Source organism: Daktulosphaira vitifoliae, unplaced genomic scaffold (genome assembly GCF_025091365.1).
Source record: "Daktulosphaira vitifoliae isolate Bord-2020 unplaced genomic scaffold, ASM2509136v1 Scaffold_2, whole genome shotgun sequence".
Lineage (NCBI taxonomy): Eukaryota > Metazoa > Arthropoda > Insecta > Hemiptera > Phylloxeridae > Daktulosphaira > Daktulosphaira vitifoliae.
Genome location: NW_026099573.1, coordinates 34,424,261 through 34,451,393, shown reverse-complemented (window position 1 = coordinate 34,451,393; position 27,133 = coordinate 34,424,261). Strand labels below are relative to the sequence as shown.

General features: G+C 24.8%; 3 protein-coding genes across 19 annotated transcripts in view; all 3 read right to left on the bottom strand.

Annotated features, from left to right (window-relative positions):
- Positions 1-9,258, bottom strand: part of LOC126897612 (serine/threonine-protein kinase Genghis Khan) — a 13,942-nt gene extending 4,684 nt beyond the window's left edge. Inside the window, exons 1-19 of one of the 2 annotated variants that reach the window (XM_050671338.1) lie at positions 9,132-9,258; positions 8,939-8,984; positions 8,714-8,884; positions 7,905-8,095; positions 6,851-6,931; positions 6,001-6,149; positions 5,639-5,933; positions 4,331-4,453; positions 3,957-4,269; positions 3,575-3,666; positions 3,264-3,370; positions 2,997-3,207; positions 2,823-2,920; positions 2,273-2,405; positions 2,083-2,207; positions 1,905-2,022; positions 1,677-1,825; positions 1,256-1,362; positions 85-260 (exon numbers count right to left, since the gene is read on the bottom strand). In XM_050671338.1, coding sequence (XP_050527295.1) covers positions 85-260; positions 1,256-1,362; positions 1,677-1,825; positions 1,905-2,022; positions 2,083-2,207; positions 2,273-2,405; positions 2,823-2,920; positions 2,997-3,207; positions 3,264-3,370; positions 3,575-3,666; positions 3,957-4,269; positions 4,331-4,453; positions 5,639-5,933; positions 6,001-6,149; positions 6,851-6,931; positions 7,905-8,095; positions 8,714-8,884; positions 8,939-8,957 — 2,658 coding nt within the window. In that variant the 5' untranslated portion in view covers positions 8,958-8,984; positions 9,132-9,258. Of the gene's footprint in view, positions 1-84; positions 261-1,255; positions 1,363-1,676; positions 1,826-1,904; positions 2,023-2,082; positions 2,208-2,272; positions 2,406-2,822; positions 2,921-2,996; positions 3,208-3,263; positions 3,371-3,574; positions 3,667-3,956; positions 4,270-4,330; positions 4,454-5,638; positions 5,934-6,000; positions 6,150-6,850; positions 6,932-7,904; positions 8,096-8,713; positions 8,885-8,938 lie in introns of both variants that reach the window. The other variant, XM_050671337.1, reaches the window with a different exon arrangement.
- Positions 9,259-9,613: 355 nt separating this feature from the next.
- Positions 9,614-10,829, bottom strand: LOC126899118 (uncharacterized). The gene has a single exon (XM_050673672.1). It carries the CDS (start codon positions 10,730-10,732, stop codon positions 9,896-9,898), a length of 837 nt encoding a protein of 278 aa, XP_050529629.1. The 5' UTR covers positions 10,733-10,829; the 3' UTR covers positions 9,614-9,895.
- A 7,280-nt stretch (positions 10,830-18,109) lies between these two features.
- LOC126898994 (uncharacterized) lies at positions 18,110-26,661 on the bottom strand. Of its 16 annotated transcripts, none has more exons than XR_007702453.1 (5): positions 26,521-26,535; positions 26,232-26,252; positions 21,422-21,583; positions 19,773-20,006; positions 18,110-18,235 (listed from the first exon to the last, which is right to left on the bottom strand). XR_007702453.1 is itself a non-coding variant. In XM_050673447.1 (4 exons), the coding sequence occupies exons 1-4, from the start codon at positions 26,582-26,584 to the stop codon at positions 19,659-19,661; spliced, it is 546 nt and encodes a 181-aa protein (XP_050529404.1). In that variant the 5' UTR covers positions 26,585-26,661; the 3' UTR covers positions 19,006-19,658. The 16 variants fall into 16 exon arrangements, 6 of the variants coding, with proteins under 6 accessions (XP_050529401.1, XP_050529404.1, XP_050529402.1 ...); XR_007702452.1 differs by lacking the exons at positions 26,232-26,252; positions 26,521-26,535 and adding exons at positions 22,635-22,850; positions 23,535-23,631; XR_007702457.1 differs by lacking the exons at positions 26,232-26,252; positions 26,521-26,535 and adding exons at positions 20,161-20,315; positions 20,484-20,665 and having other exon boundaries at positions 19,773-20,040; positions 21,422-21,763.
- Positions 26,662-27,133: the final 472 nt, after the last annotated feature.

Below are 27,133 nucleotides of genomic sequence, written 5' to 3'. Positions count from 1 at the left end.
AAAAAAAAAAAAAAAAAAAAAAAAAAATGAATTACAATTTTGTGTGAAGTTACAATGTTGTCTTGTTTGAATTTAACAACATACTGTACTAAAGTCTGAATAATTTGATTTGCTCATTGCAGACATTGCTCGATTTTCATCAAAGCTTCTTTGCTGGTAACCACTATCAATTGCATCTAATTTACTGTTACTTTCAGTAGACTCATTTAAAAATTGATCAAAGTAAGATAAAGGTGATTGACAAGATGATTGACTTAAAACTGTGAAAACATTGTATGCATATATATAAGAGTGTTTAAATATTTTTAACATTAAATAATATTGTTAGAGTAATGACACAACAAAACTACAAATTTTAACAATATTACCTTGTTTTGTAATACTTATAGTTAAATACATTTTAAATTCATTATGGTAGTAAATTGCACAAAACACATTTTTATTTATTATTATTATTAAAAAGAATAATTCAAAACCTATTTGAAAACATAAATGTATGTAAACTTCACAACAATTGGTCAACAAATAACAAAGTATCTTTTTTACCTGTGTCATTTACACAGAATGATAAAAAATGAGTGGTTGTTAAAAAACATTCCAAACAGAAATAATAGTAGATTTTAAGGTGCTTAAATATTCCTAGTTTATCCCAATGTGGTATAAGATTACCTCTCTTATTGTTACATTATGAGTTAAAGATGGTTATTCTGGGTTAATAATTAAAAAAAAAACCAAAAGCACATTTCCACACTAAACCAACCTATTTTATGGTGATGATGTTGTTCTAGTCAAAAATAGTACAAAAGTACAACAATGGCGGCGGCAGCAGCGACTAGCCCCCACATATAGCTCGTAGTGCCTATTAACATAATATATTATTATACTGCTTAGCCACCATGAGTATATCAGGAAAAAATAAAAGAATTTAAATTTTACTCTAAAATTACTAACATTAAAAAAAAAAAAAAAAAGAAGTTTGAATTTTATTTAATTTAAATTGAAAGTTTATATTAATTAAAATTTTTTACAATGAAACTAACCAGATTAAACAGCTTATAATAATCCCATTTTTTTTTCATAAGAATAAATTAATATAGTTTTATTTTTACAAAAACCAATATTTTTTTAGACCAATAATTTATTTATAAAAACGAATTTTAATTAAACTTACAGTTTACAGTATTAATTAAAGCTATGTGTCAACCAAAAGACTCATATATGCTATTTAACAGAACCTTTCATTTTTAATACTTACATGACTGCTTAGCATCCAATTGATTTTGTAATTCTTTAATTGTATCTTCTTTGTCTTTTATATTATAAGCTAATGATTCATATCTTCTATGGAATTCTCTCAATTCTCTATAAGTAAAAAATTTCAATTTTTTATAGTTTAATTTTTTGGATAATTTTATGAATAATTTTTAATTAAATTTTGTAATTTAAGTGATGATTTTCAATTAGACATACAAAATTTGTATTACATTTATTATTTTTTGTTACAGCCATATGATTTATTATAATGAGATAACTGCAAGGTTTTGATAAATGTGTTTCAAAATATGTTTGGTGAATAAAATGACAATCACCACTTCAAAAGGAAAGATAAGTGTAAGTCATTCTCAGGGGAATAGGTGTTAGAGCACTTAGTAGTATAGAGAGTATGTAACACATACTTTTGTGTGGAAATCAATTCAGATCGGGTTTTACTAAGTTCATCATTGATGGACTGTTTGGCTTGTATCTCTGACTGTAAAGAGCTCTGAAGGTTTAATAACTCCATTTTGTCAAGTTTTTGACTTCTTCTATTTCTCCAACTATTATCCTACATATCATAAAAATAGTAAATAAGTATAATCTAAACCCAAGATTTTTAAATAATTATATAACACGATAAATCTTACCATGGTTGCTTGACTGTTATTACTAGATGGAGGATATTGTTTTAAATATTCTAACTCCTCTTTCATTTTGGCTGCTAGCACTTGTAAATAACCGCGAGCATCTTTCTCATCACTTATCCTATAAATAAGAATTGATTTCTTTTCTTCATATATTTATCAAATTTATTAAATTTATTACCATTGTATGATATCAGCTATTTGTGATTCTAACTGGTTAATAGTTTGTTGTTTGACACGCAGTTCATCTCTTAATTTTTGATGTTCAAACTCAACACTTTGGACAATTTCAAATGTTTCTTTTTTCTAAAATACATATTCAAAAAATTATTTATTATAATAGAAACTATATAAAATAAATTATATAAAACCTCTTTTTCCAGTTTAGCTTCATTCTCAAAAAGTCTATCTTTTAATTTACTTGTTTCCATATTGTATTTTGCTTGTTCTTTATTAATATTTTCATTGTATTGAAGTTCTAATCTTTCAATTTCATTCTTTAAACTAATAACATAATCAATTAATTTTATTCAATACTAAAAGAAAAGATGAAATTTACTATTTTAGATGCATGCAAAACTGTCAGTTACAAAATATAAATAAATATATACAACATAAGTGATATTTTCATAACTCCATAATAAAAATTTCATATTTACAATTTTTGTTTTTAATTAATTTTTAAATAAAATATATATATATTTCTATAATTTTCATTCAAATTATAAATCTTAATAAAAAAAACTTTCTATCTTAACACAACTTGATTTTTATAAAAATATCACTTACACTATGTGTGTAGGAAAGAGTCTACATTCTATTTTTTATTAAAATTTAACCTGTAGAAAATTAAAAACAATAATAAAATATATAAAATATTTTGAAATAATAATAGGTAAACATGAAAATAATTTAACACACCGGTTTATTTCCTGTAAAGCTTTTTGATTGAAATTTTCTGAATTGGCATAAGGTAATTGATTAGATTTGATATCATCAGTAGAACTATCAGTTTTATACTGCAACATTTTGTTATTTATAGAGTGATCCAATTTAAATACTTCAATTTTAGTTGGTACTGTATTTTATCCTTACCCGATTATTTTGTTCTTCTCTCAGTTTACGTTCATTAACGATCTCTGCCATAGATTCATCTAATCTACTCTCTAGTTCTCTTCTGACTTTTTCAGATCGGCGTACTTCTTGACGTAAAACATCTACTTTAGACATAGCTTCTTCTAACTCTTCTTCTTTATCTCTTACTAACCTAGATAGTTTTTGTTTGTGTTGTCTAAGTTCAGATAACCTATAATTTTTTTTTTTTTTAATTTCTATTCATATTATTTAAAAAAATAAAATTACTTATTTGTAACATGACCATATTCAGTCATTGCATTATTTTTTTGGCTTACAGCATCTAACAATTCAACTTCTTGAGCTTTTAATTTTTCCTGTATTTCCTGTTTTTCCTAAATATAAAATAAAATAAAATATATTAAAAACATTTGATATACACAAAAATAAATTATACCTTCAAATATGTATATTTAAAAAAAATAACAGGTATTTTCATTGTTATTTAAACTTTAATCAATAACAAATAAATTAATTAAAACTATAATTTCAAATTGTTACTTTTAGATGTACTTTCATAATTACAAATGAGAACTTACCTTTTCAACTTCCTGCTTTTCTTGTTGTAATTTTCTGACTATCAAATCCAATTCCGAACTAGGTTTCTCTTGATAAATTTGATTTTCAAAACCTATTTTAATAGAAAATTGCTTGGTTTCAAAATAAACTACAATATTTTGACTCATTAGAGTTAATTTTAAATAGAACTTGTTTTATAATTTTCAACATTATTTTTAATCATTTAAATAAGAGTACTAAATTACATTTTTTATTATAAATCTAGCTTTTTTAATGTTATTATATTAGTAAGTATTTTATTGTAGATTAATAATGTGTAAAAATGTTTTTGAATTGTGTTCGATTTTGTTTTTTATTTTAAGAAAATCCTGTAATATTCAATAATCTTATACTATTTCTCACTTTGGTTATTTATATCGTTGGTAGTGTTTTGTAATTTGTTTTTTTTGTAACCAACCGCTATCTGAGGTGTTGTCTTACCAATTGACCCCAAGTCTGATACACAACTGTTTTGAGTAAATGTAAATCCAACAAATGGAAGATGAAGGGCAGAAAATATAGGATTAGATGGAGTTGGAGGAAAAATATCAGTTTTTACATCAATTTCTTCAACATCAAAATGACTAGTATCAGTTGGGCTAGAAACTTCTGGAATATAAGGTGCCACACTATCCCTAATTGTATCCCAATCTATTCCTTTAAACCAATCATGTTCCTAGAAAATAAATTTAATAAATAAAGTAAATGCTAAAATAAAATTGAAGTATACAAGTTACTTTAAAATCTTTAATGCCAGTTTGACCTAATCTTTCTTCAGCATTACAGATAAGTTTCTTCATCAAGTCTTTTGCAGCTTCAGAAACTTGTAAATCTGGATCATTCGGAAAATCAAAACAATTCTAAAAGTATAAATATTTAATCATACTACTTCATTATAAATGGCCATACGTTTATCATAAACCACTCAATTACTTGCAAAATAAATATAATATTGTAAAAATAATTTTTGATTTTTTTTTAGTTACATATAATTCTTGATTTATCAGCTACTAATTATTTTTTAGGATCTTTTTATTTTATTTTATAGCTTATGGGAATGTCAACTTTATTTTTTAAAAGGTTACAGTTTGCAGAGTAAAGTTTACATGTGCTGTCTGACTTAAATTACAATAATATACATTACAATACAATAAAGTAAAATATAAATTGGTAGAACAGAATAAAATTACAATACATACAATAATTATTAACTAATAATTACTTTGTTTTTAAGATATTCATTAAAAGCGAATATATTGTTACAAATAAACAAATTGACGTTAAATTTGTTTACATGGCACATTAACCTAGGAATGGAGGAATTTTTAGCATATTTAGTACAATGGAATGGCGCGTAGAATGTATATAAGTTCTTGGTACGAAAAGTGGGTACTAGAAACGCTTCAATGCAAGTGTTTAATTTTAAAAAATTAATAGATTATTCAAAAGCAAAATTAACTCCTATGTCCTTCATTATTCCTAATTGGCAGTTCTATTCTATGATTTATATGTATAATATATGAATAAATATCTAATAAAGCAATTCAAAGTAGTATGAAATTAATATTTAATAATTTTATATTCTAATTTTTATGAAAAAATGGTAAAGTAGTATATTTTAATTGTTAATAACTTCTGAAATATTGGTCTAAAAATTAATATAGACCAGTCATTTTCTTAATTAGATAATTTTCTGTTATATAAGTTAATTAAATATGTACAATACCATTTAAAAAAAATAAAATTGATACTCCTTTAAATTATAAGGGATGATTCTAAAAAGTACTTATTATTAGTTGATAAATCAAGAATTATATGTAACTAAATGAAATTAAAAATTATTTTTACAATATTGTATTTATTTTGTAAATAATCAATTATGATAAATCAACTATTCTGCATACATTTTATAACTATGAAAAATGAATGTTTCATTATTTTTAATATATATTATTGCAAATTTTTTAAAAGATAATAAAGCACTATAAAAAGCTAAATTAGAGAATTTAAAAATATGTATACAATTTTTATTATTCTATATTTACCTTATGATTCATAATCTTTGCGTAAGTATGCACTAGAGATTCAGCATAGAATGGTGTTTCACCGTATATCATTTCATACATACATACACCCAAAGACCACCAATCACATTCACGTCCATAACAACCTCGGCCATCTTCAATGGCTTGTAGTATTTCAGGAGAAATATAATCTGGTGTTCCTACAGCTACATTGCTTTCTACATAACCGTTGGCACCTACTTTTAAACATGATCCAAAATCTGCTAATCGGATATGACCATTAGCATCTAATAAAACATTATCAGGCTTAATATCTCTGTAAAAAAAAAAATGAGAAATTACTATTTAACTATTATATGAAATAAAAAGTGGTAAATATATACCTATGTACATAATTTAAATCATGTATTGAGTTAATGGCAAGTATCATTTCAGCAATGTAGAATCTAGCCATGTCTTCTGGAAGGCGGTCAAAAAATTTGCTAAGCAATGTTAACAAATCACCACCACAGTAATAGTCCATAACAAGATACTAAAAATGATAAGATTACAAAATAAAAAACATCAATTTTACAATTAAAAGAATTTACAGTATAATGAATATTATTAGGTTTCATACTACTAAGATTGTAAGATGATTTTATGATGATCAGCTATAGATGTAGAGTTATCCGATATTAATTATTTTTTCAATTGAAATTTTATAAAAGATAAATAAAAAGTTATATCTTGACATATTCGATATTTTAATGTGGAATTAAATTAATAAATTTAATTTATTAAGTCCCTAAAACTATTTTTGTTATATACGGCTATTTACCAATATAATGAAGTTACTATATTATAGGTTGATACAACTTAATTTTTAATTTTGCCAGTGTAGACAATAGACAATAAATTGACTAAAAAAATAGTAAAAACTAATGAAAATCCTAACTAAAGCTATAATAGCACACAGAAAATTCTATATTAGATTAACTAGATTAACTAAATTAACTAACATTTGATCAACTTAATCAATCATACTCTAATTTCAGTAATCTTTTTCATACCCCAAAGGTTTCTTCTATGTAAATATAATTACAACCTTTTTTTTAATTTGTCAGACATAGAATTAATTTTATTTTCATTATAATTTGTTATATTAGTGCTTCAAAACTTAAGTCATTTCAAATGATTTATAAAAATTAATAACCTAATAAGGAGCATTTAAAAAATACAATTGATTCTTACTAAATTGGTTGTATCTTGAAAAGCATAATGCAGATTAGTAATCCATCTTCTATCACCATAAACTAAAACATCTCTTTCTTCCTAAAATCATATTTTATCATACTAAAAGTCTATAACTTCTAAATAGTTAATTAAATTTTAAAAATTATAATCATGGAGAGATGTAACTGTCTAAGAGCAATAAGTTTGTATATGAAAAAATTGATATATTAACAAATTTGTTCACTTGTGATACTGCTAAAAATTTGTCACATTTTGTTATTTATGGTTGTTTATATGAACATATAAGGGGCAAAGGAAGAAAAATCCGAGTACTTATGGTAGACAAAAAAAAAAAGTACAGTGCTTTGAGTTACAACTTCTGAATTTTTGTTTTGTCCAAATAATCATGACTTAGGATACTATTTTTTAAATTTTTTAACATAACACACATATAAAAAAACAAACTGGAAAACTAAAATATATTTTTAAGTAATTATGGTTAATATGTTGTGAATTTTTCAAAATAATTGGTTCAATTACAAAACTACAATATCAATGTTAACCTTTTAATAGTTTCTTTGAGAAAATTGAAAAAAGTGAGTTATTGTCTTATTCACAGTGCAATATAATAGTGAAATTAATACCTTATTAGTTTTACAAAAAACCAAAAGAAGTATTTATAATAATTAATTTAATTTATTTATTTATGATAAGAGTCATTTAAAAACTAAAAGACTTTATGAAATTTGTAAATTTAAGGTATATGGAAACTTTAAACTTATATTTTTTAATTTGTAATCACGCAAAACATTTTAAATAGTTAAATATTAAAATAAATGTGTTAATTAAAAACTAAAACTATGATTTCATTTTTAAGTCATACAAATAAAAGATTAAGTAATATAGGCCACCATAAAAATAATTTTTATATATTTTTTTCTTTATTTCATTACTTTAAGTTTGATTTTTGCGGTGGACTATAACAGGATTGTATCATATTAATTACGCATTGAAGTATAAAATTTCACTTAAATAATTATATTTAGATTTATTAAATTTAAGTTATATTTACTTGAAAGCAAGCAGTTTCAGCTCTTTTAAGCATTTCCCATTTATTAAGAATTTTCATGGCATAAACTTTTTCAGTTCCTTTCATGTGTACAACACATACTTCTCCAAATGCTCCTCGGCCTATTACTTTTATTGTCTCAAAATCATCTCTAGTCAATCTAAGAGATTTCACACAAGATGCAACTGGTTTGACTATAATTTTATACATATTAAGGTAAATTATTAAAACTTCAATTTGACTAAGATTGAAATCTGTTTTCATCAAAGCAAAAACAGCATTCCTCAATAAAAGAAACCTACTGTGTTCTAAAAATATTAATATGGGTATGAGAATTGGCTAATAAAAGTATATGTTTGAAGTGTGGCACTAGATAGATGCAAATTATGGATACTGAATAAAACGAAACAAAAGATTCTAGAAAAGTTAAGAGATGTGGTGATGGAGAAGAATGTTGTGAGTGAGCTAGACAGAAAGAAATATTAACCAAATATCATACTACAAGAAATAAATGAAACTAGGGAAATACATTAAAAAGATATCCATGCAGGTCTTATAAACTTTGAATTGAATATGCTAAAAAGTAATAGTGATGAATATAGAAACTAAAAAACTAACCATAGGGTTGGTAAACATAAAAAAAATTACTGTGTATAATAAATTAGGATACATTTAAAATTAGAAAATAAAGAACATACTTACTTAAAAATTAATATAAAGTTAATTAAAACAAACCAATAAAAATTTAACTGCTAAATTTACATTTATATTTTGCCAATTTAAACCTGAATATACTATTATTATAAAATTACCGAATTCAATAAAACCCAAAACAGTCTTTTCTCGTCGTAATGAAGAATTATTACATTCATCGTAAAGCACGAGTAGTATATCCAGCAAAGTTTCTATACTGAAGCATTGACCTTGTCCTTGTATAGGACCACCTAAGAACAACGACTCTAACTGTCTAAGTCGTGTATCACCTAAACCAAAAACTTGGTAAACATAATGTATAACATATTGTTATCATAACTTACCCGAAATAGTGTCCGTCATTTTAGTGGCATTTCAGTTTCAAAAATGCTTTAAAAAATTATGTATTGATTAGAGGACATGATTATTTATCAGTCAAAACAAAAGCATTAAAAAAGACCTTCAATTTTTTCTGTACTTAATAGCTTTTAATATAAAAGCATAACTAATCATAATAAAGTTACTCCTGTTACTTACTAAGGTTTAATTCGCAACTGAGGCACCAAGCATAGTAATAATAGAAGTCAAATCCGGTAGAAAAAACAACTTTTTGTAAAATTTCGCAGTCATTGATAAAACTACTGTGATAGTGATAACATCTGTTAATTTTATGTTGAATGCTATAATGTCAATAGAATGAGAACCAATCTAATAACACTTTTAACATAGAATAAATAGAATCTTATCTTTAATTATATCATTATATCATACTGATTATACACATAAATAAAAATTAATTTATATTAGATATTTTGTTAATTTAACGTACTAAACAATTATTATAAAATTATAAAAGTATATGTACAATAGGCTGTTAAAAAAAAAAAGTACTTGAGATGTAATATAATGTTTACTAATTATAATAACAAATCTTAATTAATCTAGTAAATAAAAAATATATATATATATATTGAAATAATATTATCTTATTTACAATAATAGATTTTTAGAAATTTAAAAGAAAAGTACAAAAGTAAAATAATTACAAATTTGTTGAATCATTAATATTACAACATAGAATTGCATTTTTAAATGTAAGAAAATATATTTTAAGTGTATTGAGATGATTAAAACATATGTAAATATATACAGAAGGTACAGTTAACATAGTATTATTTTTGGTGACTAGATAGTAACTAATACATTTTAAAATTGTTAGGATAAGATTAATACACATAATGATAAACTTAATACAATTAATGAAATTAAAAATTAATGTAGTAAAATAAATTAAAAACTAATCAGTCTAAGTTTGATTCTGGACAATAATTTTTCCGTGCATATTCTAAACAATCTTCATGTCCAAATGCTGCAGCTGAATATGTAGTTGATTCATCCCATGGGCATCCATTTTCATGAGCATAGATTAAACAATCTAAATGTCCATTTTCAGCAGCTGCTGCAGTGGTATGTAAATCCCAAGGACACCCATTTTCATGGGCATATTTTAGGCAGTCTAAATTTCCTTCAGCAGCTGCAGTTTCAGTTGTATGTTGACCCCAAGGACAGTTATTTTCATGAGCATATATTAAACAGTTTAAATGTCCATTTTGCGCTACAAAATAAGTAGTACATGGATGCCATAGACATCCATTTTCAATTGCATATATTAAACAATCTAGTTTACCATATCCAGCAGCATAATATGTTGTTGAATCATCCCATGGACATCCATTCTCATGGGCATATCTCAGGCAGTTAAGAAAGCCACTTCCAGCAGCTGTCTCAGTTATATATTTATCCCATGGACATCCATTTTCATGAGCAAATTTTAAACAATCTAAGTGACCATTTCTAGCAGCTGACTCTGTTGTAGCTTCATCCCATGGATATCCTTCATTATGTGCTAGCATTAAACATTTCAAATGTCCATTTTCAGCAGCTTTCCATGTAGTTGATATAAGCAATTGTCTACCATCTGAATTACTATTACTTAAATCATCATTTTTCTTTATAAAATTGGATAATATAACTGTACAACAGGGTTTTAAATCAATAGGAGGTAGCTTAAAATAATTATATTCTTGTCTTTGCTTTTCAGAGCATGCAAAATATGCGAGTTTAGTTAATTTGTACATACCTAATACTAAATAAGGGCAATAAAAATAAAACTCTTAAATAGGTATAATTACTTCATGATATTCTAATTATGGTATTAATGCAAGTCGCAATCAATTAATCAATGCGTTATCAATGTGCTTTAATAGATAATCATAATTCCTTATCACTTTAACATTTTTTCAAAATTAGTAAAACAAGATTAAATGACAAGAATTAGTTAACTACCTTTACAGACAAACATAAACACTTTTATATAATTTAATTGTTTAAAATCAAATAATTATTATATCAAATTTGAAAAATAAAACTTATTTTAAATTATTTTCAATTGTACCTATCTATTTCAGAATAAGATATTGTCCCAATGTCATCATGAGCTTAAGCGTTTATTACTGTTATGCGTCATTAGAAAATAAGTTTTTTTTTAAAACTCATTTACGGTGTTATTCATAATTGTTAATAGTATTTATTATTAATATTTTTACTATTAGTCTATGGAAGACAAGTTTCTAGTTAATCTATTTGATTCAAAAATGTACGATATTATAATGGTACCCCAAAACCAAAAGATATTAAATCCAAAATAAATGAACAGTCCAATTTAGGTTAGGGGCAAAGGGAAGGAACAATATCGGTTACCAATGTAATAGTTAATGTTGTTAAGTTAGCCACTGTTTTTACTGGAGAGGTCCAGGATGAGTACTTAGGTTCATAGATGTGTAGCATCAGTTAGGTGGGGAGAATATACTGGTATGATGTTCAATGTTATTATAATAAGTTTACAAGAACAAGTATATGATATTATTAAATATGAAATTATAGCTATTTGGAAGGAATTAAAAGATATATTAAAATAATCGTACGACATTCAAATCGCGTCTTATTCGCAAACTACATTATTTAGTTGTAGACAACAATATAAATAACTTGGAAGAGAATATGTTAATAAATTAAAATAATTATTATGTCAGGTTTTTAATCGTAGTACGCAAGGAAAAAGTTTATTTGATTATTAGATATAAAAACGGTAGCACAGTGGGGTCGAGGCACAGTGTGGACGAGGCATAGATGGGACAAGTATAAAGGATATCTGACAGTGATTAAAATCACTATCATAAGAAACGCTTCGATGCAAATCTGTAGATAGTGTTTCTTTTAGAGAAATTGGTGAAATATTTTAAAAGCAACATGAACTCTTATTTCTTTAATTATATCCTGATTAGTAGTTCTTTGATTTTAAAATATAATATATGAATAAATACTAATTATAGTTTTTAAATTTAGTATGAAATTGTGAGGCCAGCTATGATGTATGGTTAATAGTGTTGGGCGGTTGATAAGAAAGTAGAGCAGAGAATAAGTGTAGCAGAGATGAGAATGCTTAGTTGGATGAGTGGAGTGACTAGAGAAGATAGGATAAGGAACGAGCATATAAGAGGAAGTATAGGTGTTGCGTCAATCGTGGATAAGATGACAGAAAATAGACTTAGATTGTTTAGTCATGGTATGAGGAAAGAAGAATCGAAAGCTGTAAGAACAGTTATAGAAATGAATGTTGAAGGAAGAAGAGATAGAGGAAGACCAAAAAAGAGATGGAGGGATGCTATTGAATGCGATTTGAGGACAGCTGATGTGAGCGTAGAAGATGTGGGAGATCGTGTCAAGTGGAATCTTAGGATAAGGGTGCCCGACCCCAAGTAGTTGGGATTAAGGCAAAGAAAAAGAAAAATATTACCAGATATTCCGGTGGCAATTGACATAATATGATTGTTATTTCGGAATGTACAATTTAGCGTTTAGTTGGGTTTAAATAATATAGCGTCAAATCAATTACCTACTCTATCGGTTGTATCTCAATATACACTACACTTTAATGATACAATAAATAAATAAACTCACACATACACACATATGCATTTATAACATTGTGTCTAATGTAAGTATAACATGATAAAAAGTAACCGTAAAATGAAAAAAATGGAATATAAATTTTATTACTCATATTAAATGTAATGTAACTCGAAAAATATTTGTTTAAATGAAAAAATATAAGATTATATTTTTATTTATAATTGTCTTTTAAACAACTTTTGTGCGAAACTTTTTTTTGTAAGTTAAATATTTTTTTTTGAGAAAATTAAGAAAGCTCATATTTTTGAACTTTTGCGAGGATTTAAAAAAAAAGCTCAATTCCAATCTTGAGGACTATTAGTATGTCATTATACATATTTTAATTCAACTTTTAAAAAAACAAAATTTTTTCCGCAATTTTTCCTTTGTTGACAGGCCTAGATGTCAATTTTAAACTTGTAATTGAGCTAAAAGTTATGGTAATATATTCAATTTATTTTACTATAAACTTTCATAAATCTTTATCAAAAATTTTTCATCAACTTTAAAGAACCAAAAAAATAGGTTAAAATTGAAAATTTGGACTGATTATTTTTAACATATTAAAAATCAAATCAGTAATAATTTGAAAACAAATTTTTTTTTCTTTTAATTATTATTTTATATATATAATTAGTAATAATATAAAAAATTAGAAGTGATAGAAATAGTCTACTTGCAGATTTGAAAACAACGCGAAAATTTGATTTAGAAAAGTATATTTTTGCTTCTGATGAAAGTTCCTTGTAGTCCAGTGCATTTTTTTATAGTAACAAACAGTTTTTATTGAAAATTATTGTATCAAGCCCTTTAAATTTTTATACACGTAAAAGTAAAGCAAAATATAACTTCTTTATTATTTTTATAATTTCTCCGTTTAAATTACAATATTAAATATCAATTTCATACTAAATTTAATAATTATAATTAGTATATATTCATATATTATATTTTAAAATCAAAGAACTACTAATCATGATATAATTAAAGAAATAAGAGTTGATGTTGCTTTTGGAATAATCCACCAATTGCCTAATTAAAACAAAAAAAAAAAAAGTTTGTTGGGAATTTTTTCTGCTATTCTGCAAAATTACTCCTTCGTTGACTAGAATGAATCATTAAATAGAAAATTTTATGAGAATTAAAACAATGTTATTTTTAAGATTAATATGCAGTCAGAAAGTTTTATAATTATTATTTATTGTAAATTTATCAGAAAAACTCATTATTTTTTGCATTTTTATCGTAATAGAACACTTAAATAGAAATCATAGTAATCATTTCTAAGTAATTTTTGATATTTAAAAAGATTCTACTATTGAAATATCCAGAACTGAATTAATTTTAATGATTTACTTTAACTAAAAAAAAAAAAGTTAATATTTTGAATCCCTCTTGTGGGCAGGTAAAGGGTTAGATTTATAAAAAAAACCAAATGATAGATAAAGACATGCATCTAAATAAAAAAAAATATACTGATTTGGTCATTTTTGATAAAGTTATAACAATTAACAAAGTTATAAGTTTTATACACTGGACTACAAGGAACTTCCATCAGAAACAAAAATATACTATTCTAAATCAACTTTTCGCGATGTTTTAAAATGTGCAATTAGACTTTTTCTATAACTTCTAAGTTTTAATATTATTAAAAAATAGTTTTTACATATAAAAAAAAATAATTAAGAACAAAAAAAATTGTTTTAAATTAATACTGATTTGATATAATATTTAATATTAATTTGATTATTAATAAGTTAAAAATAAGGAAAATGACATATTTAACCTATTTTGTTAATCGTTTAAAGTTGATTGTTGTAAATGTTTATAATAAAAAAAAAAAATTTATTTTACCATAACTTTTAGCTCAATTGGTAAGTTTGACATTGACATAATTAAATAGAAAATTTTATGACAATTAAAAAAATTGTATCGTTAAGATCAATATGCAGTCAGAAAGTTTTATAATTACTATTTATTGTAAATTTATCAGAAAAGCTCAATATTTTTTTGCATTTTTATGGTAATAGATAACTTAAATAGAAGTAATAGTAATAATTTCCTAGGAACTTTTGTTGTTTGTTGAAAAGATTCTATAATTGAAATATTGAGAACTTAATTAATTTTAATGATTTACTTTAACTAAATGTACCAATCAAAACAAAGTTGTTAAAAAGATTTACTCAATTGAGTGTATTATAAAATTTGATTATATTTGTAAAAATCAATTGTTAATTCAGGAGAAAAAACAATCATTTTTTTTAGAAATGATTTATATAGCAACATGTTACAAAAAAAAATTGTAATATTATAGTCTAGTAGTAGCACACACAAATAGAGTAAAAAAATTATTAAATTACAAAGTAAAATGATTTAATTTTGTAGTTGAAACCTATCATATCAAACTTCATTCGTTAATAAATATTTTGAAAACATTAGAAATTAATGATTTTAATTGTCTTTATGGAGACGATGTAATAACTAACTGTTTAATTGATAAATTAGAATTTTTTTTTCAATTTTTGAGAGTAATATCTTCAACTAGATACGAATTGTAGTAATTTGACGTATTGTTGAAAAAAGTAGGTCAAGTTAGAGCAGAGAAAATAAATGATAGTCACAAAAAAATATCTTCTCGGCTTTGCATCGAAGCGAAAACTTAAAATATAGTAAAATAATTTTAATACGAATAAGAAATTTCTTCTTGCAAGGGGCGACTAAAGTGATGGGATCATTGATCTTTATTGAAGTTATTGAATCTAAATGAGTTAAAAATTTATACTAACTTAAAAAGAATTAAGAAAAAATGCAAAATATTTATTGTTATAAGCGGGTTGGAACCGCGTACCCCAAGCGTGTAAAACACAAGTTTTACCAACTCGGCAATCGTACTTTGCTACCGACAAATTGAAAAAATTAGGTATTTAAGCTAATTCAAATTTCAAAGTTATTTTTCTCGATTAAAAAGAAGCAAACAAATTTAAATAAGTTTAACTTTCTATACTATATTAACTTAAACTTATATAATATTTATGAAAATCTGTACTCCCCTAGTCAGGTATTTTAAAATAAAATAAAATACAAAACCCAGAATTTTAACACAAAAATAGCAAATTTTTGAATACGGTAGTCATTTTTACTATGAAGACAAATCCAGAGGTCAAATTTTTTTTTTTAAATTAAAGTATATTACATAAGCTTTAATTTAAGATATATATAAAAGTGTCAGTCTTTCCGGAACATTTTCAAAAGTTAAGTTGAAAAAGTTCTACTTTCTATACGCATTTTAAAAGGTTTGCACCCCCCCTGTATAAAGGGAAATGGTCCGATTTTAAAAAAAAGTATGTCGAATGAAAGAAGTATATATAAAGTATTTATCATTAAAGAATAAAGTTGATTCATGCATTTTTTAAAAAGTTATAGCAACATAATGTTAAAAAATGTAAAATATAATATCAAGAATTTTTTCACAAAAATAGCATATTTTTGCATACGGTAGTCATTTTCACCATGAAGACAAGTCCAGAGGTCAAATTTTTTTTTTTCAAATTAAAGTATATTACATTAGCTTTAATTTAAGGTATATATAAAATTGTCAGTCTTTCCGGAACATTTTCAAAAGTTAAGTTGAAAAAGTTAATTTTTTGTAAAAAAGTTACCATTTTGAAACCCCATCCTTTGGGCTGTTAAAGGGTCAAATGTTCACAAAAATATATAAAATGATAGGTAATTATCTAAGGTATCTATAAAAAAAAAAATTATATTGATTCGGTCATTTTTAAAAAAGTTATGGCAATTTTAAGTAAAAAAAATTGAAAAAATATCGAAAATTAGCGATTTTTAAATTTGTAATTTTTTGGGGGATTTCCCCCGTTTACGGGGAACGAGGGAATTTTTTTCAATTTTTGAGGGTAATGTCTTCGACTAGATACGATTTGTGATCTTTTGACATATTGTTCATCAAAATCGGTCCAGCGAGAGCTGAGATTGAGCGTTCACAGACACAAAAAAAAAAATAAAAAAAAAAAAAAAAAAAAAAAAAAACACATCATAGTAAAATTAATACCTTCTCAGCTTCGCATCGAAGCTAAAAAATGGTTACAGAACAGGTATTAAATGTATTTTTAGATGGGATCTATAAAGGAAGTGGTAAAAAATCAGCACCCTATAACACTATATTGTAATATAGAGTTGTCTATAGACTTCTCTATTTAACATTAGATAGTTGAAGAGAAAAATTGTCTAGTACAATATAGGAACGACAATTAAATAATATTAAAATTACGCGGTGAAAAAAAATAATAGTTTATTTAATTTTAATAATTCGGTAAAATAATCGTTTAAGGGGCGGTGCAACATCTGTTCAAGAGTGGGGCACTACTCTTGAAATTGCAGAATGCATAAATGAAATATAAATATTTTAAGACGGCTCGCAATAGAACATATTTATGCGATGTGCTATAAGAAAAAGTATACTGAAAATAGAAAAAAAAGAACTCTTATACTTTCCCGTGAGTAGGGTTTATTCATATTGCCTTCAAGATCAGAATATCGGTTAAAGTAGATGAAAATTTAGTAGATAAAAAAGTAGCGATTTGATAGACCGTAAGAAAATAATTGAAAAGGTTATTATGGGAAACGTGTTACTATTAAAAATGGAGAATTATTAGTAAATATAAACAACTTATATGAGGAAGTGAAAATAATAAATCCGTTGAACTTAAGTGATTTAGACAATTTGATATATAGTTTGAATTTTAGATATATTAAATAATAATCTGCCATCATTGCCGAATTTCACCGTCCCTATTAGCGCCTCTCTATTTCAGTATAATTATACTATAATGTACAATAGTTAGTCATACAATTGTTATACGTAAAATATAAATACAACATTAAATTTATTGTTAAAATTGATATAAGATTGAATCATAATATTTCGTCATTTACTTCAAAATAAAACGTTACTGGAGTAGTATATTAACCCAGTTTTTGTTGAGAATTTTCCTGTATTTTTATATTAACAGCAATTTATTCACTTTATATTTACTCAAAATACACAAAATTTATATTTTTAGAATTCTTATAAATTTTCTATTTGCCAGTTAAATTTTCATTATTATAAGTTAAACCAAAAAAAAGTTATACTCGAAAGTATAGATTTTTTTTTTATGAGAAATTACACTCAAACTCAATTTTAAAGATTCAAAAAATCGGTTAAACTTGATAGGGCAGTCTGAAATTTGTACAGTTATTATTAAACATCATGAAATCATTTTAGGAATTTAAATGAAAATTTATATTTTTCATGATGATTTTATAGTTTAATTATTAGATAATTACCAATTATCACAAAAACTATATGTGATAAAAAAAAAATTTGAAGCTAGATTCGGAATTAGTGTCAAAAAACAAAATTTTATAAAAATTGTAAACAAGAATATGGTTCTTGTCTTGTTCTTATTTACAATAAATTTTAGATATAGAAAAAAAAATATCTCGGATACATTCATTATAAAGAATTTATTTCTTATTTAAGTACAAAGTTTTATTCTTAATTTAATAAACTATTATTAAATTTCATTCAATATGGAACAGTCAAGCCATTTGTTTGAACGCATTAATAAAATCTGAAACAACAAATAAAATATTATAAAGTATCCATTTAAATGTATGAAATATATGTCAAATTATATTTTTATTATTTATTATTTGTATACTTATATATTTAATTTATTTATATATTTATTTTGTATATTTAATACTTTTTCTGGATAATTTAGAAATACTTTTGAAAATTGATTTTAATAAGTTGAAAAAATTACGATTAAATCTGAGTTATATGAATTATATTCACATTATAAAAATGGTTAAATAAATGATAAAAATTATATATCAAATTAAGGTTTTTTTTTTTAACAAATATTTATAGAGATTTTCTAAAAAAAAAATCAATATAGTAACATTTTGGTTGTTAGAATTATTGTCAGATATAATTATTTATCTTAATTTAAAGAATAAATAGATTTTATAGTTTAGATTCATACAAAATATTTATGATAAGATAAAATTATTGAAAAAAGTATTCGGATGAAATTTGTTACACAAAAATATTTCTTTTATTAGTTCTATTACATGCCATAAAGTATTAAAATACGAATTAATAATTGGTAACATGTTTTTTATTCATTTATAATTGTTTAGAAAAAATATATATTTTTTGCTAATTGAATATTCTCTAATTTACAATTAATCATCTGTCCAATAAACTACTATTATTTCATATTAATTCAAATTTGTACCAAATATCAAAAGAGTTGGCTAAGACGTCAAATAATGATAATTCAATGATATTTCGAATTTGGTTTAAAACAGTCAATCTAAAAAAAAGAGAAATAAAATTTTTTATTCTTAAAATAACCACTGAATAAGAATTAAATATGTAGACAACGTAATTTAAGTTTCATTAGAAAAAAAAAAAGTGTTCTTCTATGGGAAAAAAATTTAATCATATTTTGTTTTTCTATAGCAGCTATTTAAAAAATAAAAACTGTATTATTTACATCTGTAGACTGCCCTTTTCATACTAATGCACTAAATGCCATTTTCAATTTTATCAACTATTCCAAATCATCCTTGGTTCCATAAACTTCCTCTCTCCCAGTTCCATATATTATCCTTTTCTCGACTAAGACTTGGTCATAATCGCCTTCCTTTTCATGCGTACAAAATGTCCCTTAACAATTCTCTTTTCTGCCCCAAACATGACGATGAAGTTCTCTGCGATTTTCCTCATATAATTTTTGACTGCTATGCATTTGAAAGTAATCGTTCTATTTTATTTAATAATTTATCTCATCTTAATATCTCTCCTATTAATTGTTACACTATACTTAACTCAACTTCTCTCGATGTAATATCTTTAGTTATTTCTTTCATTCATTCAGCTGGTTTTTTTATTTAACGATGTTTACTGTAATTTTATTGTAATTTTGTTGATGTAAGATCAATTGTACTATTTTTTTTATTATTATTATTTTTTCTTTTCTCATTTTATTTAATTGTTAAGCTATAATAATACTTTGTATTGAAAGCTAATAAAAAAAAAAAAAATTATCTTTGCAGTTACTACGTTTAAACAATAAAATAATTTAACAATAATCTTACCATCTTTAGTGATATAACCGTTTTCGTCTACATTAGACAATTCAAATATACGATCAATTGTTGATGGATGAACAGTCAGGCCTAGTAATGCATGAATAATACTTGACTGATATTTATTAATACGGCCGTTATTTTCATTATATATATTTTCTATTAACTTTTCGGAGTCTTCGTAAGTCCTTTTTTTAAGTTTCACAATAGTGGAAAAAAAATCGAAGTCTAATGACTTTTCATCTAAAAACATTACATCATTTCTCAACTTTATTATCTATAGACAAAATTTACGAAAATCATTAGATAGTATTATTACTATATAAGTTAATTATTCTAAATTCATAGCAATTAACAGTTTGTGTTTATTTAGCCGCAAATTGCGCTATGTACCTACCTAAATAAAGTGTATCGGGACCTACTTCCTCCAATTGTATCTTATACGGGTAATTATTATGAAAGGATTAATGCCTATCACCTTAACTAATGTTCTTTTGTAACATATATTTTGATAATAATCAAATATATAAGTAAAAAATCACTTTTGAATCGCTGTAAAATAATCATTTGTAAGATTAAAATTTCGTATCAGCAAATCTTTGAGTATCGCACAATGATTTTTTATATTTTTTTATTTTATAGACCAGTATTGGTGTTAAGTTACATATATAAAAACTTGGAATCAGAATTTAATTAGGACTTATGTATGCAATCATATACCTCGGTGTCTTGAAAAGGTTGCTGGTATGGTCGTATTATTATCATATAATTTGTGTAGTCTATTGTTCAATGGAAAATCGGCTTCGATGAGCGACATCGCATTAATGTCAGTGTATTGTGTTATTATGTCTAACGTTATTGCAATATCTGTACTCCAGTACGCAACATATCGTACACTATCACTATAAAAAATTTAAAATACAACTGATTTTTATGTACCGCCGCGTTTTGTAATTTATAGAAATAGCGTTTCATTAGTACCGATTTTCAAGTGACCACTATTGTTATTCACTAAAATGATTAGAATAATAATAATAATAATGACATTTCTGTCTTCCTGGTACTAAAATTTAAATTTTCGTCAAAAACCATGTAAAACTAACCGGGACGGATCAAAGTATTTTGTCCTGCGAATAATGAAAATGTTTAAAAGTTGTTGCATAACCTTTTGTTTATAATCTTACATTTTTTAATAAAGTTATTTAAACGAGTAAAAATATTTAAAAATTTGCTGTACTGAGAGGTCGTACGTGTGACACATGTATTGACTGACAACCAAGTCGTAAGATGTTTTTACATTACACAAATAATTTATTTATCGAACATAAAAACAATAATTTAAAAACTTAGGATGCATTTAATATTAAATAGGTTTAGGGTAAAATTCAGAATTTTTTCTAAAGGGTTATGCCTAAGAAATACTGTGCCTTCCAAATTTAACATAAAACGTTATAATTTTTTTCCTAGGAGTTTTTAACCCCAAACCATACATACAAGCATGGTATTGATTTCCCGTCCATCTAGAAATCAATTAGACATATTTAAACAATTTGCTTATGTTTCCCAATGTAATAAACCTGGCTTAATATTTATATTTTAACTTAATATAATATTTTTACTAAATCTGACCATAATAATTCTTAAGTAATGTTCATTACCATATTTGAAATATTCCTTCAATAATTGAATATCATAATCATTAAGTATTGACCAACCTTGATTTTTCAAATTAAAGTATATTTTCAAATCTTCGTTGGTAATATTATTGCTTAAATCACCTGTTAATTCTATGTATTCATCTTCAAGAGTTTGCTGTGTACCTTTTAATTTATCGAACAATTTAGCTATTATGTTTAAAGCTAGTGTAGACATAAAACAACTTAACATTAAAATTAAGAAAATATTAGAATGCATATTTAAAAGAATTGTTATAAAAAAACTTTTAGACCGCTTGTTGTATTAAAAATGTATAATATTATTATATATATAATGTATAAATATATTTACATCGTGTTACGTGTATATTAAAAAAAATACAACATCCACTCTAATCAAATTCAAAAATCTATTTTGAAAATTTTATTTGTAAAACATTATAGTCTTTTATGCTATTCATATATTTTTGAGCAACAAACGTTTTATTATCAGTAATTATAAATAATGAAGAAGTTTATAATACAAATAATTTGTAATTTAAAACTTTTGTTTTTATTTAAATAAAACTGGCGTGCCATATGTGGTAGTTAATAGTTGTCGATAATATTTTATTATTATATTTTTGTACGAATTTTTGATAATAAATTAAAAAAGTAGTGTCAAAATTACATTGTTTGTAATTTTTGAGATATTAGTATTGAAAGATTTAGTAAAGATGATGAGTAGGGTACTGTTTAGCGACTCTCTAGTTTTATCATGACGCATAAATAAACATTTTTTCACGATGCGCAACCTGCTCATTTATAACTAAAAATTATATAAACTCAAAAAGTAATAATACAATACAGGTTACAATACACAAACTCCATCACGGTAGTATCTCACTATTTTGCTAAGTTTTGTCGTAATATGCCTAATGCTTTGCATTGCGCATCTTACATTTATCAATGAAAAATGTATAATCTGTATTTTATATTACTAGTAAACAAATAATTAATTTATCTGTCATAACATATACACTGTTGTACACTAGTTATTATGTATGTATAAACATGTTAAATTGATTATTGTATACTATGCATCTTATCTTAAAAATAATTATCAAGTTATGTTCAATTTAATACAATAAACAGAAAATCGTTAAAAGCACTGACGACAACAACCCATGATGAGGGTAATAAAAAATAATATGAAAAGGCTTAGTTCTACTTGTACATCAGTGAGCGAGCATGCTAGCGAGCGGCTCTTCTCCACTTTTGAAGCTCTGAATCTTATAGAATTCAGAATTCTTTTGTCTAATCTATACTCATCAAACTAGCCAAGTCCCCGTGTCATTGGGACATTTTAAGTCGATATTGTATCAACTCATTCTTGCGTCAAAACTTTATTTATCTATTTAAAAGAAGTATTGCAAATCCTCACGAAAACTATCTGAAAGAAGTAAGTAAATTTATATTAGCCCAATTATTTAGAATTGATAATCTGAGTAAAGAATGATAAAGCAATAGATCATGTATTTATGTTCATTTTTAAACTTTCATTAACCATCACTGACTAGTTCGCATCTTATACATAATCACATTACATGATACTCGTGAAATGGCCACCGCCTCTTCGTTGTCTCAGTGTATTATTTTAGGTACTTACCGTTAGGTCATTTATAATACATCTATAGAGAAATTTTAACCATTTCTTTTTATATTTACTTGTAATTATTGTTCTAAACCCTTGGATTCTAATACCCCGATATCACCTAATCGCATGGTTGTAAGCGCTTTTAAACCATATTTTTTTTGTATTACTACAATTTTAAGATAATTTTTTAAAATTTAAGTTGATTTATATTTATGTTTTGTTTCATGTGATTATTCTAGAGCTTCTATTTATAAAAAAAAAGAAATATTTACATCTTTAGACACTACACCCATCAAAATAGAAGGACCAAACGAGTATAGCAATGGATGATAGTCCTAGTGGTAAGTTTACTACCTAACTTTGTGAGATAGTTTTATTTCTTACACTTTCTTGCACTTAAGCAATATACCAAGATCTTACAAGATTTTAGCATACAGAAATATTAATATTTTACTATAATTGATATTACTAAAATATTACCACTATAATATGTAAGTGTTTTTTTAGATCCTGAAAGTGTTCCATTCAAACTCTATAAATCTTCAAATTCTAATATAATATAAAGATAATATAAACATTTAATCATTTTTGAATAAGTATTCACTTAATATTATTTTTTAACTATTTATTTTAGATGCTATAGATAGATACATCAATATAGTATGATAAGGTATTATTCATACTTCCAATTATCAAAAGTTTTATACAATTTATTAGTTTACTTAGAAACAATTGTATGTGAATCATAAATTAATTGTAATTTTATAAATATTATTATACAATAACATTCATGAAAGTCAGTTTATTATCCTTGTAAGATATTTTAAAATAAAATACAAAACACAGAATTTTAACACAAAAATAGCATATTTTTGAATACGGTAGCAATTTTCACTAAGAAGAATATCTATATTTCGATTTGTTTTTTAGCTTCGATGGCAAGCTGAGAAGGTATTAATTTTACCATGATGTGTTTTTTTTTGTGTCTGTTGCCACTTTTTCTCAGCTCTCACTGATATTTTTTCAATTTTTAAGGGTAATGTCTTCAACTAGATACGATTTGTGATCTTTTAGCGTACCGTTGAGAAAAATTGTTTCAGTAAGAGCTGAGAAAAAGTGAAAACTGACACACAAAAAAAAAAAAGACACATCATGGTAAAATTAATACTTTCTCAGCTTCGAATCTAAAATTGTTTGAAATTTTGTGACTTTCAAATATTTAATAATTATGAATAAAAAATCAACAAAGGAATTATATAGTTATTCTTACAGTTAGCTCAACTATAAAATCTAGTTGACATTTATAAATAAATTTAATCAACTATTTTTAAAGATGGTTCAACAATATGTCTTTCTTAACTTAGGAGAGGAAAAGTATTCGAAAATAAGTTTAAATTTATATTTAATTCAGGGTAGATTCATGTAACTTTTATGAAAATTGGTGAACTGATTACTATGGCAAACTCTTGTAAGGTATTTTAATATAAAAAAATTGCCTATTTGTACATTTTTTAAAAGGTAATAATGGTGTAAAATTGAAATTGAAATTAAAAAGACAATTTCATATTGATTTTTTTTTTTAAAGAGGAACACTAATCTTTTTTATAGGTATACTTTGAAAAATGTAAAAAAATAAAAAAAATTTAAACACATAAATAACATATTGCTTTTAACGACGGCAGCCATTTGTACATAGAAGATAGGTAATTAAGACAAATTTTTTTCTTAGTACATAACACAAGCTTTAATTTATTTATATACTTAAATATGTAGATTTCCGGTACATTAAAACTTAAGTTGAAAAAGTAACATTTTTGTGCAGAAGTTGCTATTTGAATCCCCTTTGTGGGTAGGTTAATGGTCAAACTTAAAAAATATACATAATCAATAAAAGGAAAGTACCTAATGTATCTATGAAAAAAAAAACTATTCATTAATTTTTCAAAAAGTTATGGCAGTTTTAAGTAAAAAAACTTACCGATTTTAAAAGTCGTAATATTGTTATAATTCAAATAACAAAAATTAATAAAATAAAAATAAATGATAATAATAAAAATAATGATGGGGACTTGGGTTTTTGTATATAGTGAGAACCTGATGTTGTGGTTCTATCGGGGTCGTATGGTTCGAGGGTTTAGAACGACAAAGACAAGTAGATATAAAAATAATAAACGCAGTACCTCTGTTCGAGGTGTAATAAACTTTTGGCTGGTTAGTTTCTCATGTCCTAACTAAGAGGCAACGAGACGGCAGAGCCAGTCCACGAATACCATATAACGTGATTATGTATAACTTCTTTAACCAACCAGTCAAAATTGACACTTTAAGATATTAATTTAATAAATGATCTATTGCTTTGTCATCCTTTACTCAAACTTATTAACTCCAAACAATTGGGATAACATAAAATTACTTACTTCTTTTATTCTTGCAAATTGCTTGTAAAATGATTTGATAAATATCTCGATATGTTTATATATGTTTAAAAGTATTTAATTCGCACTTCTTCAAAAGATAAATAGTTAAAACAAGTTCTTTTCATATATAAATAAAACGCATAAAAATCAGCCGACAACAACACAGGGCTGTGACTGATAATTGTTTCTTTTTATTCTTATTTCAATTCGGAGAAAACGAACTCTCTCGCTCGCTGTCACTCCCTCGAGTCTCTCCGGAGTCAGAAAGGATTTCAGTGCTTTTTTATAGTAAAATGACAGTACCCCCAATCCAGGGATATTGTTGTCAGCGCTTTTAGCGATCTTTTTAGTTTATTGTATTTAATTATACAATACATGATTATTATATTGAGATAACACATTTAACAATTGATGAATTGACATATATATAAATAATAAGAAATTGTGTTGAGCATCGTATTTGTTATGACAGATAAATTATTTGTTTGTGTACAAGTTATTTAAAATACAAATTATACATTTTTCATTGATAATCGTAAGATGCGTAATGCAAAGCATTGAGTATATTACGACAATATGTTAAATGATTTCCTCCATTTACGGGGAACGAGAGGAAAATTTTAAATAATTGAGGGTAATGTTTTCAACTAGATACGATTTGTAATCCTTAACGTATCATTGAGAAAAATCAGTCCAGTGAAACTCAGAAAAAGTAGTGATAGACACAAAAAAAATAGACATATCGTAGTAAAATTAATACCTTCTCAGCTTCTCGTTGAAACTAAAAAATAAATCAATGAAAACTCGATTAAATTAATTATTATATTAATTCATTTTTACATCTAAATTTTTATTTTTTGTGAATTTAAATTTGATAGAATTTATTTATTTGTTACATTAGTCCGATTACGGTTATTTTATTATTCATTACTGTTTTACTGTTGTTATTATACTTATTTTATCAAGTTAAAATCGTGATATTAAAATAATTTTACTTTAATTAATATTGATTGTCATAAACTAGTTTAAAATTAATTTAATAAGCTCACGAGATTGAAGTATTTTACCACAATTTAACATATGTAATTCTCTTGAATAAAATTCCCTTGGCATATTTCTAATAAAAAGCGACTTATGGATAAAATTAACGAATTTTTCGTTACTCTTAAATTATGAAAGTATACTCTGACAATTATAACGCTAAGCCCACATACCCCTTTAGGCCTCTCTCTTAATACGTCTTAAGTATAAAAGTCATTAATGACTCATTGGTAACAAAAAAAAAACTAATACATATATTTTTGTAACTATTATTTTACTTATTATTTCAAGAAAATTGTACATAATATTTATAGTAATCACGTTTCTGCAAAACGTGATTGTTAAATCAATAACTTTAGATTCGCAAATAAAATATAACATATTTTTATTACGGTTTTATTAATGTAAGATTTATGAATCCATAAAAACATTTATTAAAATAGAAGTTATAAATTATTAGTATATAAGTTTAGTCCTTGAAATTATTTTTAAATAACCACTGTTTAAACACTTTCTTAAATTTATTGCAATAAAAATTGATGGTTATGAAAATTTTATTTTTTCTGTTTTTTGTTTTTTCTCTTTGTGTCAATATTGAAACCCTATGAATCCAGTGATGAT